Below are 16,291 nucleotides of genomic sequence, written 5' to 3'. Positions count from 1 at the left end.
GGCAGGCGAGCGAGCGAAGCTTCATCTACTGCTCCCCATCGCTCGCACTACCACCTGAACCATCTCTCCGCTCCACAGTCCGTGGAAAAACTGTCTTCCACGAAACCGGTCCCTGGTGCCAAAATGGTTGGGGACTGCTGGGGCTTCCCTGGTGGCACAGTGGTTGAGAATCTGCCTGCTAATGTAGGGAACACGGGTTCGAGCCCTGGTCTGGGAGGATCCCACATGCAGCGGAGCAACGAGGCCCGTGAGCCACAACTACTGAGCCTGCATGTCTGGAGCCTGTGCTCCGCAACAAGAGAGGCCGCGATAGTGAGAGGCCCGTGCACTGCGATGAAGAGTGGCCCCCGCTTGCCACAACTAGAGAAAGCCCTCGCACAGAAACGAAGACCCAACACAGCAAAAATAAATTAATTAATTAATAAACTCCTATCTCCAACATCTTAAAAAAAAAAAAAAAGGTTGGGGACCGCTGTGTTATAAGACTCTCCTCTTTAGTTCTGGAAACAGCAAAAACAACCCCTAAATGATTAAATTTCCTTATTAAAAAGTAACACGTGATCTATTTTTATAAATAATTCAATGACTTACTATTTATAAAATACATCCCTAAAATAAAATGACACAAGTTAAAATAAAAGGATAGGCATAAATAAACACAGAATAGGCAAATAAAAAGAAATCAAGGGTGGCAAAGAAAAATCAAAGCTTATACCTATCTTCTCCCTTTAAACCTTGTTGCCTATTCCTGCCCAGTGCCATAACCAGTGCCTAAAAGCAGGCAGTGTTGCGCATGCCAGTTAACTGTGCTGGACTGATCTCCATCCCCTTTTGACCCACTCTTCCTCCTCCTGTCTCCTTCAGGCTTTAGGTGTCTGAGCCCAACAGCGTCCCTAGATGCTTTGGGACCATTGGTTTTGCAATCCAATTCAATTGCTAGTTATGACTTCTTGGGAGCTCAATGTACTCGCTTGATTCAAGCAATTCTGAAGCCTAGAGAGTCCATTTCTAAGTCTAGTCCACGGAACTCCACAGGCCAGCTTAATCCTGGTCCATCCATCAGACAGGAGAGGTCTGAATGTGTTCTTTCAAGCTCAGGGCTCCAAGGCCTCCCTGCACCACCAACACGAGGGCACAAGAGGAGAGGTGGCTGCCCCTTTTTTTGCATGTCTAGGGAATGGGGCACATGGAACAGATGCACAGGCTACATAACCAGCTCTGCATGTTTCTCTTCAATTTTCAGGATCCAGGGTCCAGCTGCTGCCTGTGTTCTCAGACACCAACAATGTCCCTGTGTTCCTTTTGCCTCTGGAGAGAGTGAAGAAGAATGTCACTTAATTTGCCAGCTTCCAACTGTAAAATGCAACTTCACCTCAGCATCCAGGATACCTGGTCAGTGGGAAATGTGAGAGGCGGGCTTTGGCTATTTCCCACAGTAGGACCAGCAGATGAAGTGATGGACAGACCACCTTTGCAATTGGGAAGCTCTGTCCAGGAGGATGACTCTGGGTTCTTTGAGTATTCTCTGGAATTTATCCAATAACTCCATCTACCAGAAGATGCTGAAAGATGGGTCCTGCTAACTCTGTCGAGGTAGGGACTGTGGCCCTGAGGGCACAGCATTCTGCCTCCAAGTGAAACTAAACCCTCAGGCCATTCTGGGACACCTCAACAGGAGAGAGCTAAACACCCTGGCCTGGAGCCCAGAAGATGCCAGCCTGTTAGAAGGTATTGTGTGTGTTAGCTTTATTGTGCAACATGGAATCTAATCTGACCTATGCACACCCACAGGGCACTTCTTCCCAAAGGCGGTATGGGAAAAAGAACTTAAATGCAGACTGTCTGTAAGGAGATCCACCCTGCTCTTATACTGCAGTTCCCTACTCTTCCTGCATGGGATGTGGAACCAAGGGTAACAGGCACCTGTCTACAGTTCTGCACCATCCTAAACCTGATGCATGGAAGCATCTCTGTGGACCAACTCCTGATTCAATACGTACTGTGGGTTCTTGTCAAAGTAAAAAAAAAAAAAGGAAAATTTAAAAATACCTACCTACATACATACTGCCTGGAAATACTCTGCAATGCTAAAAATGATCATCTTTGCTACTAAGATCATAGGAAATGAGTTTCTTCTTTGTATTTCCCTTCTTTGTATTGTTACTTATTTTTAAAATTAAAAAAAACATACATTGCTTTTTAAATTAGAAAAATAACATAAAACTGTAAGAAGAAAAGGCTAGACATTCTGGTAAGATTTTTAGCTAATTAACTCATTAGCAAATTACAGTAGAACATTCACTAGGTACTTACTTATTATTTCTGATATTTGGGAAACTAATTTTCCCTTGGGCCTTCTGCAGGAGCTATTAATTAAAGTGAACAGTTCTTGAAAAATCTGCTCCCCTATCTTAATGTTCCCAATTTAACTGAGAGTAGCTTCATCCAATAACAAACACACTGAAGCAAGCTCAAGTCTGGAACCCCACACCCACCCCACCCCACAAGCCTCTCACACCTACTCCTGGGAAAGAACCTCCTACAGCTTCCATGCTCTGACTCACCTTTCCAGGGAAAATAACACTTAGTAATGGCAGTCACACTGTTTTGTGACAAATGATGTCATCAATATCACTGGGGACCATGGTACTCATCACCATGGATCTCTGGATATGGTTAATGTTTTCTTGATTATCCAAAATAGTTGACCGTTTAAGATGTCTCCTTGCTTCTGTCTTACCACTGAATGACCCTTTAGTCATCCATTAGATGACTAAAGAAACACCTCAACGTACTAGAGGGCGAACAGGGGCCCATGGAAAATTACTAAAATGGGTAAAAATAAAATCCTAACTGTCATCTTTTCCCTCTACTCCACCTAAGAGGACCAAAGACCTACGTTAGGTTAGGCCACTCACAAAATGTTTAGACTTTGAAAGAGTTATAATTCAAAGTTTGAAATATGTTTTATATTTTAAAAAGCCTAGAGTTACCAAATTCCCTGTGTATAACATGTTCTCAAAACTCTGGTCCATTTGGTAATGCTCCATGGCCAAGAAGAGAGTGTTGATTATGATGCAGATGGTGATGGCCAGCTCAGTAAAGGGGTCAGTCATCATGGTTCTCAGGGCCTTCTTAATGCACAGCCACCGGGGGCTACAGTCCCACACGAGGTATTTGGATGCCAGGTTTTCCCCACATGGGAGGCAAGGTTCCTGTGATTTTTCTTGTTCTGGAGAAGGAGAATTGAAAGAGCACTTGAGGAGTTAGGTCTGAGCCAGTCTGGCTGTTCTTTGCCTGGGTGCATTCCTTCCTCCCTCTTCCCTAGCATCTCCTGTGCTACAACATGATCAGTCAAGAAGGGTACTGATGCATAGCTAGGAAGGTTTCCCACACTCAACTTCCATGTGGTATAGTCAAGTACTTCAAGTCTTTATACTTATATTGAGAATCTGGGAGCAGGGCCACACTGTGGGAGATACAGATGGGGAAGTCAACACTGACTGGCTATGAACCCATGAGAGAGAAAGACACAAGCCCAAGTTATGTTCACTCAAGGAAGACCATGGTGACGGCTGTACCAGAGCACAGGAAGCTACCAGGGCTCAGGGGAAGGGGAGATATTCAGTCAGGGGCATCTATAAGCACTGAAACAAAAGGCATGCTATCAGTTGGTTGAATTCAGGCCAGAAGGCAGCTGCACCCTGATTTCCACACAATTTCAAGGCCTCATGAGATGATGCAATAGGCTCAAAAGTGCTAAGAACCCATTTGATCCCATTCTTGCTGGGACTTGAGTCCTGCCCTTGAACACGAACCCCTCAGTTTGGTCCCTGTTGCCTCCTGTTAATCAGGTCCATCAGATGGTTCCAGCCTGCATACGCAAGTCTTCTTCTATTATTCATGTCAGATCCCTATTCTAACTTCAATGACAACTGTAACCTCCTGGAAACTTCTATGTCTTCTCTTCTTTGGCTGGCTATCATTGTCACTGAAACTTCCTGTGACTGCCTGGCCTGAATGAGAAGTCCCGTTGGTGCGCTTGGTCCCACCACTACCCAAGTGGCAGCTCAGGGTGGGCCCAAAAGGAAGGCCTGCTTCTTCCAAGCCATTTTGCTCACATGCTCCAAAGTAGCATGGGGAGTCACTCTGCAGGAAGTACAGTGGGTTGCAAAGGGCTTCTGGGGGGCTGGAGAGAGGGAGAAGGGAAGGGCATCCTTGAAGTTAGGCTCCCCCTTGGTCTTGGAACAGAACTTACCGTGCATGGTGATGGTGAGGATGCTCACAGCGCTCAGTGCTCTCTGCCTTTGGAAGGGGTCTCTGTGCTCATCACAGTGCTCCACTGACAGATTCTGGGACAGTCGTTTGGTTTGTTCAAGTAGGTGTGGCTATAAGAGAAGGCATGGTGGACTGTCTGAGGGAAGGGGCGACCTCTCCTCAAAACTTGACAAACTGTTTCAATGCCACATGCAGCGAAGATGCTCAACTCACTTCAACTTCATGGCATGCCAAAGGTGCAGTTTTCTTAATTCACATTTAATAGATAAGAGAAATATGGTTTGAACATTCATATTTCTTATGTATGCCCATTTCTAGAGTCTAGAGTTGTACCTATAGAAACATTTCTTTCGCTGTGTTTTATTCATTGTCAACAAAGAGCAAAAAATATTTTACAAAAACGAATGCGCAATGGTTCAGGGTATGAAAACAATAAAAAGTGCGATTTAGAAACAATGTTTGCGAGGGGCAGAAGTGGTGTATAAATTTAGAAAGGTGGATTGAGGCCACATAGTGAAGTGCCTTGAGTGGCTGCTTAAATAGATTTTGAAATAGTCAGTAACTAAAAAGAACAGTCAAAATAAATATCACAAAATCCATATACTAAACTTCAAGCACTCAGGCTATGTCTAAGAGCTTATTGATTCTCACCTTATCTACAACTCTAAAGTATCTAGAGATTAAAGGACATAAACCTTCAGCTAGCCAGAAAACTCAGGTATCCGTAATTACTTATTCCCCCAAAGTTCTGACCAACCATGGCCCCAGAGGGAACTATCCATTTCTGAAAAGCTATTCTAAAGGGAGCCTGTAGTCTTTCTATAGCTATTTCCTATTCTAGCTAAAGGGAAAAGACACTTTATGTTAGGTGTCTGGGTCTTTGTCTATTGCTTTGTGAAATGAGGAAAAACTTGCAAAATATTAAAAAATATATGCAGTCTCTTGAATATGCTGTGATCTGACAGCAAAGAAGCCTCTAAATCATGAGATCTTGCCCTGTCACTCCATCAGAGAACTGCTCAGAGCAGTGGGTGAGGTCCGTGCATCTACTTCTACAAAGGCCCTTGACCTCCCTTTCCCCACCCCGGGCTCAAGCACACACACCCACCTCCTGCCTGCTTCATCCTCCCCCTACCTCAGTAAAGAGGCTCTAGCCATTATTCCCTGGCCTGTATCACCAACATCTTCCTCTCTTTTGACTTCTCTTCTCCAGAATTAAAACATGTTCAAACATCCCCCACCTTAAATGATAAGAATAAGCTTTCTTTTTCTACAGTACATCCTCCCATAGCTTCTTTTCTGCATATCCTGCTGCCTACTCAATAGCCTGACTTGAATGCCCCATAGGCACCTCAAAATTGGCACATGCAAAACTTAGCTTGCTATCTTCCTCGCCCCCAGAACATGCTCTTTGCCCATCTCAGTAGATTACCCACCAACAAGTCGGCTACCCAAGCCATAAACCCCACCCTCTACATCTAGTCAATTGCCAAATCTTTTCCTCTGCAGATCACTGTAACCTGTTCATCTCTCTTTATCCTCACTGCCCTAACCATAGTTTAAGCCATTGTCACCTCTTACTTGGGTCACTGCAACAACTTCTTAATTGGTTGCCTCCAGTCTCGCACTCCTCCAATCCCCTCTCTTCAATGCATCCAGGATTTCCACAATGTAAATCTAGTCATATCACTCTTCTGCTTAAAACCTTTCCATACTGCTTACCACTTGCTCTCAGTGTAAAGAATGAACTCCTTAGCTTGGCTTCAAGGCTTTTTATTATGGTCCATATCTTACCACTAAAGCCTCTTGCCACCCCCCCAACCTCATCTCACACACACACACGCATGCGCACACACACTTGCACATTTTCTACTGGGTCATGTTCTGCTCTCCTTTGTTTCCAGGCCTATGCGTGTGCTGTTCTCTCTATGTGTAGTGCTTCATTCTTCCTTTTACCCGGTTAATTCATCCTTTCAGCTTACACACTGCTTCCTCTGGGAACTCTTTTCTGATCCACTGCTCTTTTCCCAGCCCCCACCAAGTCTGGGGTTGGTTGTCTGAAGCAGACACTATTGTTGGCCCCATCCATATGTTCTCAGGCTTCCTTTGGCAACCCAAACACTTTTGCCCTAACACATAGCACGTCAGAAATACAGAAAAATTATTGTTTCCTGACCACAGAAGTCTTGAACCAATGATGGACGAAAGCTGATGTATAAATACTCTAGTGCCCTCACTCCAGGGAGATTAAACTGGCTTAATAATGCACACTAATTGGCCACCTTCTCTTCCATGTATCACTTCTCCCCTCCCCTCTTAGTGCTTCCTGAGATCACTTCCCAAATAATCTACTTGCACTCTAACGTCTCAGGGTTTGCCTTGCAGGGAACAAACATTGCCCCTAAGACGATGCTCCTGCTCTGCTCTCCCTCAGTGATCATCATGTCGGTCATCACACTGAACAGTAACTGCCTCTTTGTCAGTGTGCCGTCATCATTACTTGCCTGTGTTATATATCCCATGTATCCCCAGTGCCTACCCCAGTGCCAAATAAACACTGTCAACATTTTAAATAGACATCTGTAAATAAATGGATAATTGAATAGACACATGGATGCAGGGAAGTATGTGCAAATGGATGAATGGATAAATGATTGAGTGAATGAATGAGTCCTTTCAATTATATTGACAACTTGACCTGTCCCCCTGAAGAGTGCCAAAGTATCATCAATCCCTTGGCCCAAACTTGCCTTTTTTGAAGAATCTTCATCAGAATCTAATCCTGGAACCTGGTCTTTCCCAGACTTTCTCAAAAAGAAGGATTTTCTTTTCTTATTACCAAATAGCTTTCTCTTCTTCAGGGAAAAAGATGATGCTTCAAGGCAATTAAGTGAACTTCTGTCAATACCCATGGCAACCAGAGCCTTAGAGAGTGAAAAAAAGCAATTAATGAACAGATCACACTCCCCACAGAACACTGTAAATGACTTCGACCTCAGTAAGCATTCTCTCCTCTCTTCTGGTAGCACTGGACCATTTTGATTGCTCATTGCCCAACTGTAATATGCTAGCTTTGTCATTGTTTATGTGGGATGCTAGCTTTGTCATTGTTTATGTGGGGAACATGTCCTGTTTGTCCACGAGATTGCAGCCCTCGAAGGCAGGGTTAACTCTTAGATACCTCTGTGTCACTAACCCTTAGCACAGTACCCTGTATGTGCTAAGCATTCAGTAAATGTTTGCGCTTAACGCTGCAGACATCAAGCACTTAAGATGGGCTTCCTCCTGACAAATCTCTGTGGAGGATGAGAAAAAGCATAAAACATGGCCCTGCTCTGAAATCTTAGAATCGAATCTTAGAATCTTAGAGCTGAAAAAATGTAAAGATGTCACGGAAACAGTAAGAATGGTCTGTAAATATAACAAGGATTATAAGAAAGGATCATGACTATCATCTCTACAGCCACCATGATTGATTTTCCAAACTCTCGCAAGCAAAGTCCCTGGACACAAACATCTCCAGCTTCCCACAAGAAAGCCTGGAGCAGAGCCTTAATTTACATACACATACATTTTATCCTCTAGCCAGCAATTTGGGATCTATCTTTGAAGGTTCAGGTTTCAGAAGGTCAACGTTCATCAAAACCAAGGGTTCCCTTCCTCAAGAGCCCTGCGCCTGGACATCTTAGTGGGAGACTGTAGCAGAGCCAGCTGCAAAGGGCTTAAAAATTCTCAGAAAAGCACCAGTTAGGAAAGCACTGAGACTAGGCCTTATACAGAAACCTTGAGTGTCAGACCCCACGGCCTCTGGGGTCCTCCCAAGCAGACCCCACTGTCTCACACCACGTGACCCTACCTCCTTCTCCTCCTTTAACAGCTGCTGGGCTTCCTGGAACATCTTCTCCTTGGCTTCTGTCTCAGCAGCTACATTCTTGTTCTGTTCCTCGTAAGCCATGGTGACAACAGCCAGGGTTAAGTTAATCAAGTAGAAAGAGCCCAGGAAGATGACCACCACAAAGAAGAAGACTGAGTAGAGCCCTGAGGTGCGCAAAGTCTGCAAGGGACACAGCACATGCTGGCATCTGAATCCTTCCTCCGCAGAGGGGTGACTTGACCTCGAGTGGAGATTACACTGTAGCAATTGGTCTCTCCCCAGCCCTGGTTGGCTCAGCTACCTGCAGCATCATCTACTGCCTCCCCCATCACCTAGAGCTCCTGATGCCCTATCTCTCAGCAAGGAAATGCCATCTGTACATTCACACAGAAGTCAGAGTGACTTTACTGTGACTTTCTCAAGGGTATTTGCATTTTTTAAATTAAAAAGGCAAGAGAGAGAGCAATGCTGCATGAAAGCTGAAGCACTAGTGGTGGAACTTCAGTCAGTGGGGAATCTGGAGAGGGGTGATATTTCTAGGAAGAGGAGTTTTTTTGTACTCTTCTTCCAAATATCACATTTATAGTCTTTTTTTGATGTTTCTAATAGAATTTCTAAAATACAATTTAACAGTACAACTGTTAAGGATAAGAAATAGATGACAAAGGTGAAGGAGAGATGGTAGGTTATAAATAAATGATGAAGAGATAGATAAGTGATGGAAAGGGAGAGAGGAGGGAAGGAGGCAGAGGGGCAGGGAAGAGAGGGGGAGAGAGAGAGAGGGAAATAAAGAGAGAGAATGAATAAATAGATAACCTGTTGATAAAGCTTCTCCCAGGAATCTTGGGTCATAAGCCGGAACACGGCAAGAAAAGACCAGCCAAAGCTGTCAAAATTCGTGTAATTATAGTCAGGATTTTTATTGGTATGTTTGCATTCAAATTGTTCAGAACAAGCCCTAGATATTGGAAACAAAGGAACAGAGAAAGAATTACATATGCTGCAGCCCACCTCCCCTCGACACCCTGCCCAGGGCACTGATTCTTCCAAGAACCATGGGCTCACACTCAAAAGTCCTAGATGAAGAGAATATTTATAGAGTTGGCCATCCTCCACCTTCCAAGCCTCCCATTCTATATCTAAACATGGGCACTCATAGACTTTTCTCAAATGGATTGATTAGGAAGTTCATACCGGCATTTTTTCATTGAAAAATTAAGTGCAGTGACAGAGTGAACACTTTACAGTAAAAAAAGGACATACAATGAATATGATGTCTCCCTCTCTCCCCACTCAGCCCCACTTCCTAGAGGCACAGTTTAACAGTTACTTTAGTAAATTTCCAGAAGTCCTCTATGAATATAAAAGCACATATTATTAATATACATTTTCTATAATATATGGATGGGAGCATTCTTTGAACACTCTCTTGCACTTTGCTTTTTTCATGGAATGGTATTGATTGGAGGTCTTTTCCACCAGCATACAAGGAAATATCTCATTTCTTTTCATGTCCTACAGTTCTGGGATTTATATAAGTGCTTTGCTAATGCTAAATATTTAGATATCAATTGTTATCAGTCCTCTATTCTTACAAACATTTGGGTTTTACTTTAAAAACAGTAGATATCTTGCATATAGGTCTTTGTCCACATCACCAAAAACACATCATTGAGTGCATCTATCGAATATACTATGAGTATGTACTTCCTTAATTTGTAATAAACATAGTATTTTTATCAAAGTAGCACATGCATGTGGTTTAAAAAAAGTCACATGGCACCAAAAGGCTTGTAATGAAAACCATTCCATCATTCTTCATCTGTCATTTATACACCCCAAATTCAACAACTTTTAGCTCTTTTAGGTCTGTTATCTCTAAATATAGTGCTTTTACTGGGAGAAGATCAAGGTGGCGGAGTAGGAGGATGCTGAGCTCACCTCCCCCAATGAATACACCAAAAATACATCTACATGGGACTTCCCTGGTAGCGCAGTGGTTAAGAATCGGCCTGCCAATTCAGGGGACACGGGTTCGAACCCTGGTCCAGGAAGATCCCACATGCCATGGAGCAGCTAAGCCCATGCGCCACAACTACTGAGCCTGCGCTCTAGAGCCCGTGAGCCACAACTACTGAGCCTGAGTGCCACAACTACTGAAGCCCACACGCCTAGAGCCCATGCTCCACAACAAGAGAAGCCACTGAAATGAGAAGCCCATGCACCACAACTAGAGAAAGCCCGCGCACAGCAACAAAGACCCAATGCAGCCAGAAATAAATAAATAAATTTATATTAAAAAATACATCTACATGTGGAGCAATTCTCAATGAAAACAAACGGGACACTGGTGGTAAACTGGACACAAGACTGTAAAGAAAGATCCACACTGAGTCAGAAAGGAAGGAAGGAGAAGCAATCAGGTTGGGACTCCCTAGTTAGGGGCACAGAAGAGAGGGATATCATGGGCTTGGAGATCCTCCCTGGGGAGTGAGGGGTTTGAATCATATATTGGGCACCCCAGCCCTGGGGTCCAACACCAGGAAGACAAGTTCCCTTAGCTGGTTTGAAAACCAGTGGGACTTACAGGAGGGCTGTAACAAACTGAGACTCTGCTCATGAAGAACATATGCACACGCTTGCTTAATCTCAGGAATAAGGTGGATGCCCACTCTCACCACTTCTATTTCACATAGCATTGGAAGTCTTAGCCACAGCAATCAGCCAAGAAAAAAAAAACAAAAGTCATCCAAATTGGAAGGGAAGAAGTAAAACTATCACTATTTGCAAATGACATGATACTATAGATAGAAAACTAAAGTCTCCATCAAAAAAACTATTTGAGCTAATAAATGCATTCAGTAAAATTTCAGGATACAAGATTAATATTCAGAAATCTGTTGCTTTTTATATACTAATAATAAACTATCAGAAAGAGAAAGCAAGAAGACAATCCCATTTAAAATTACATTAAAAAGAATAAAATACCTAGGAATAAACTTAACCAAGGAGGTAAAAGACCTATACTCTGAAAACTATAAAACACTGATGAAGGAAACTGAAAATGATATAAAGAAATGGAAAGATATACTGTGTTCATGGATTGGAAGAATTAATGTTGTTAAAATGTCCATCCTACCGCAAAGCAATCTGCAGGTTTAATGCAATCCCTATCAAAATAACCATGACATTTTTCATAGAACTAGAACAAATAATCCTAAAATTTATATGGAACCACAAAAGACCCTGAAGAGCAAAAGCAATCTTGAGAAAAAAGAACAAAGCTGGGAATATCATGTTCCCTGACTTCAAACTACACTACAAAGCTACAGTAACCAAAACAGCATGGTACTGGCACAAAAATAGACACAGATCAATGGAATAGAATATAGAGCTCAGAAATAAACTCACGTACTTATGGTCAATTAATCTACAATAAAGGAGGAAAGAATATACAATGGGAAAAGGACAGTCTCTTCAATAAATGTGATGGGAAAACTGGACAGCTACATGGAAAAGAATGAAATTAAAACATTTTCTCAAACCATATACAAAATTAAACTCAAAACAGATTAAAGACCTAAATGTAAGACCAGAAACCATAAAACTCCTAGAAGAAAACATAGGCAGAACACTCTTTGACATAAATCATAGCAATATTTTTTTGATCTTTCTTCTAAGGCATAGGAAGCAAAAGCAAAAATAAACAAACTAATTAATCTTAAAAAGTTTTGCACAGCAAAGAAAATCACTGACAAAATGAAAAGACAACCTACTAGATGAGTGAAAATATTTGCAAATGATATGACCGATAAGGGGTTAATATCCAAAATATATAAACAGCTCACACAACTCTATCAAAAAAAAACAAACAACCTGATTAAAAAATGGCAGAAGACCTGAATAGACATTTTTCAAAGAAGACATACAGATGGCTAACGGGCACATGGAAAGATGCAGAACAACGCTGTTAGAGAAATGCAAATCAAAACCACAATGAGATACGACCTCAAACCTGTCAGAATGGCTACGATCAAAAAGTCTACAAATAACAAATGTTGGCAGGAATGTGGAGAAAAAGGAAGACTCGTACTCTGTTGGTGGGAATGTAAATTAGTGCAGCCACTGTGGAAAACAATATGGGGTTCCTCAAAAAATTAAAAATAGGGCTTCCCTGGTGGCGCAGTGGTTGAGAGTCCGCTTGCCGATGCAGGGGACACAGGTTCATGCCCCGGTCTGGGAAGATCCCACATGCCGCAGAGCGGCTGGGCCCGTGAGACATGGCCGCTGAGCCTGCGCGTCTGGAGCGCTCCGCAACAGGAGAGGCCACAACAGTGAGAGGCCCACGTATCACAAAAAAAAAAAAAAAAAAAAAAGAATTACCATATGATCCAGCAATTCCACTGCTGGGTATATAGCTGAAGAAAATGAAAACACTATTCAAAAAGATACATGCACCCTAATGTTCATAGAAGCATTATTAACAATAGCCAAGATATGGATGCAACCAAAGTGTCCACCAACAGATGAATGGATAAAAAAGATGTGGTATAAAAAAGAATGAAATAATGTCATTTGCAGCAACATGGATGGACCTAGAGATTATCATACTAAGTGAAATAAGTCAGACAGAGTAAGACAAATATCGTATGATATCACTTATGTGGAATCTAAAAAAATGATACAAATGAACTTATTTACAAAACAGAAACAGACTCACAGACTTAGAAAACAAACATGGCTACCAAAGGGGAAAAGGTGGCAGGGGAGGGATAAGTTAGGAGGTTGGGATTAACATATACACACTACCGTACATAAAATAGATATTCAAAAAGGACCTACTGTAGAGCACAGGGAACTATACTCAATACTCTTTAATAACCTATATGGGAAAAGAAACTGAAAAAGATTAGATGTATTAATATGTATAACTAAATCACTTTGCTTTACACCTGAAACTAACACAACATTGTGAATAAACTATACTCCTATATAAAAAATAGAAAAGATGTGCTGTATATACATACAATGGAATATAACTCAGCCATAAAAAAGAATGAAATTTTGCCATTTGCAACAATGTGGATGGACCTAGAGGGGGTTATGCTTAGTGAAATAAGTCAAACAGAGAAAGACATATACTGAATGTTATCACTTATGCATGGAATCTAAAAAATGAAACAAATGAATATAACAAAACAGAAACAGAATTAAATATATAGAGAATAAACTAGTGGTTTCCAGTAGGGAAGGGGGGAGGGGCAAAATAGAGGTAGGGGATTAAGAGGTACAAACTACTATGTATAAAATAAATAGGGGACTTCCCTGGTGGCGCAGTGGTTGAGAGTCCGCCTGCCGATGCAGTGGACGCGGGTTCGTGGCCCGGTCCGGGAGGATCCCACGTGCCGCGGAGCGGCTGGGCCCGTGAGCCATGGCCAATGAGCCTGCGCGTCCGGAGCCTGTGCTCCGCAACGGGAGAGGCCACAACAGTGAGAGGCCCGCGTACCACAAAAAATAATAATTAATAAATAAATAAATAAATAAATAAATAAATAGGCTACAAGGATATATTACACAGCACAGGAATATAGCCAATATTTTACAGTAACTTTAGAGTATAACTTACGAAAATATTGAATCACCATATTGTACACCTGAAACTAATATGATATTGAGATTCAACTATACTATAATTTTTTAAAATGCTTATCCTGGTATTTGATTTATCAGTTTTAGTCTTTGTTGACTAGCTTTCTGCTGTGGTAGATAAGGGTTTTCCAACATCCCACCCTACCTCACCACTACTTATATCACTCTTCATGGAAAATATCATGGCCTGTGTCATTGGGTCTCCTGCGTCAGATACATTTTTTCTTGGCTCTTTTGTATTGCTCTTTCTAAGTTTTACTCCCTCATTTTTCTGGACCAAACCTCAAGTAGCTTTTTAGGAAGACTGGGTGATCTTTGCACATATGGGTATATCTTTACTCTGCCTTCACAGTAGAGTTACAGTTTGACCAGAAATAGAATTTGGGGTTGAACATAGTTTTTCTTCAGAAACAAAATCACTGCTCAGCTATTAACCCTATGCTGTTGTTGAGGATTCTGATACTGTTCCTTTGTGGGTAACCTTTTTCTCTTTGGTTTTCAGATCTTTTTCCCCAAACGTTCTGAAACGCCATGATAATGCACCTGACATGGTCCTTTTTCATTCATTGTGTTGGCTACTTTATGGGCCACTGAGGTATTTGCATCTTTAATCCCAGGGAAATTCTCTGTATTATCTTTGCTAATTTCCTCCCTTTTGCTTTTTCTGTGCTCTATTTCTGGAATTCCTACTTAGTCAAAAGCTGAAACTTCTGGATTGATATTTATTCTCATATTTTCTGTCTCTTTCATTGCTTTATCTTTTAATTCTATATTGATTTTTTCTATTCTCCCCTTTGCACTTCTCACCACTATCCTACACGTGCATTTGCACAGATGCCAACACCCCTCTTCAATCCACAAGTCTTGTTCTTTCTGTCTCCTAAACGTCTTTGGGATTGATCCATCCATTTCTCTTCATCTCCACTGAACAGCTTCGTGACTCTCATCTGTATTAACATAGCCTCCTAAGTGGCTGCTTCATCTACTCTATCCATCCATTCTCCATGTAGCAGACAAAAGTGAGTTTTAAAAGTATCTAATCTGATCAGGTCTTGTTTCCTTTGTGATTGAAGTCAAAATCCTCAGCAGTGATGGGCTACCAGGTCCTGCATGGTTGGCTCCTGTCTCCTGCCCCTCTGCCTAACAAGCTTCTGGGCTTCTTACTATCCCCGTATGTCCTCATGTCCTGAGGCTTTCATCCTTGCTATTTGTACCATCAGGAATCGTTTGCTCTATCTTCTCATCCACCAGAACTTCCCACTCATGCTTCAGACCCATGTTGTAGTCACCACTCAGTCAGTCCTCAGAGGAGGCAGTGAGTAAAGGCTGAAAACCAAGCCTGGGCCCTGAACAGAGGCCTGTCTGGGAAGGTGACCTCAGATCTGCCATCTCCTTGGAAACTACCACGTTATGATCAGTGTCGAAGGTCATGTACTAGGAGTTCGCTTACTGTAAAACTCCTGAGCTTTGAGACCACCTAGACTGAGAGAGTTGTGACTGGCACACAGTTGGAAACCAAGGCTTCTGCATCTGTATGTTTAGATGGCCCACCCCACCTTGGATTTTGCTTATAGTAACCATACCTGCCCTGCATGGATGATGGATCAAAGAAGCACTGTTGTGACAGCTGTTGGGCTCCTCATTGAATGAAAACAATGTACGTGCAGTATGTCCTGCCGAGGATCATTCTAGAGAGCTCAATAAACCCTGTATTAAAACCTAATAAGTCTGTGAGTTTGACCTAATCAGAATCCGTGACCACCACGAGAAGACTTCCTTAATTTTACAGGCAGGGTTACATCTCTGTTATCTCTCTCAGTATCTACAGGTCTCTCTTATAACATTCATCACACTTTCAAGAATTTACTGTACATCTCTGTTGCCTGAAAGATGTCAATTTCAAGAGGGCAGCACTCCTTTGTTTGTACTTGGATTCCTAGGGCCTAACACAGAGCTTGGCACAATGTTGGCCCTTGATACCTATTTGTTATTGAGAGATAAATGTCATCTATTTCATCAAAGTGCCTAGCATATTATCTTAATTTGAAATACACTCAATAAACCTTCACTGAATGAATTTCTCACCACAGAGAGTACTAATATCCTGGAAGAAGGAACAGTATCCCCAAAGGGTCAGAGGGCTAACTGTTGAAGTGAATGTGTATGAACACACATACAACAGTGTGTGCAATTAGAGGCAGTGGGGGTCACAGATCAACAAACAGAAGACGTGTGCTGAGATGTCTTCCATCAGGGCCATGTCATTGAACAGGAAATAGATCTAGATGGGGCTTTCAGTCACAACATCCTTTCTTACCTTTGATGGCCTTGAATATGCGCTCCATAATGTCAAAATACCCCTATGTTTTCAGTAGGTTTCTCATCAGATACAAATTCAATATAATTTAGGAGAGAGAACTGCTTTAAACACTTGGAAATAATTTTTAATTTAGTAATGCACATCTAAACCTGCTTAGAGGGACTTCTCTG

General features: G+C 42.1%; 1 protein-coding gene across 3 annotated transcripts in view; it reads right to left on the bottom strand.

Moving 5' to 3' along the window:
* SCN11A (sodium voltage-gated channel alpha subunit 11) overlaps positions 1-16,291 on the bottom strand; it is a 131,988-nt gene that overhangs the window by 39,801 nt on the left and 75,896 nt on the right. For all 3 annotated transcript variants that reach the window (XR_003430899.1, XM_027097110.1, XM_027097108.1), the window contains 5 exons: positions 8,969-9,110; positions 8,135-8,332; positions 7,029-7,202; positions 4,259-4,388; positions 2,994-3,232 (listed from right to left, as the gene is read on the bottom strand). Coding sequence is in view for 2 of the 3 variants with exons in the window: in XM_027097110.1 (XP_026952911.1) it covers positions 2,994-3,232; positions 4,259-4,388; positions 7,029-7,202; positions 8,135-8,332; positions 8,969-9,110 (883 nt within the window). In the remaining variant the exon portion in view is untranslated. The remainder of the gene's footprint in view (positions 1-2,993; positions 3,233-4,258; positions 4,389-7,028; positions 7,203-8,134; positions 8,333-8,968; positions 9,111-16,291) is intronic.

The sequence above is a fragment of the Aethalodelphis obliquidens genome, unplaced genomic scaffold, assembly GCF_003676395.1.
Source record: "Aethalodelphis obliquidens isolate GAN/ISIS:26980383/991018 unplaced genomic scaffold, ASM367639v1 scaffold112, whole genome shotgun sequence".
Taxonomy (NCBI): Eukaryota; Metazoa; Chordata; class Mammalia; order Artiodactyla; family Delphinidae; genus Aethalodelphis; species Aethalodelphis obliquidens.
Note: the sequence above shows the minus strand (reverse complement) of the source record. Positions and strands in the feature narration are given on the sequence as shown.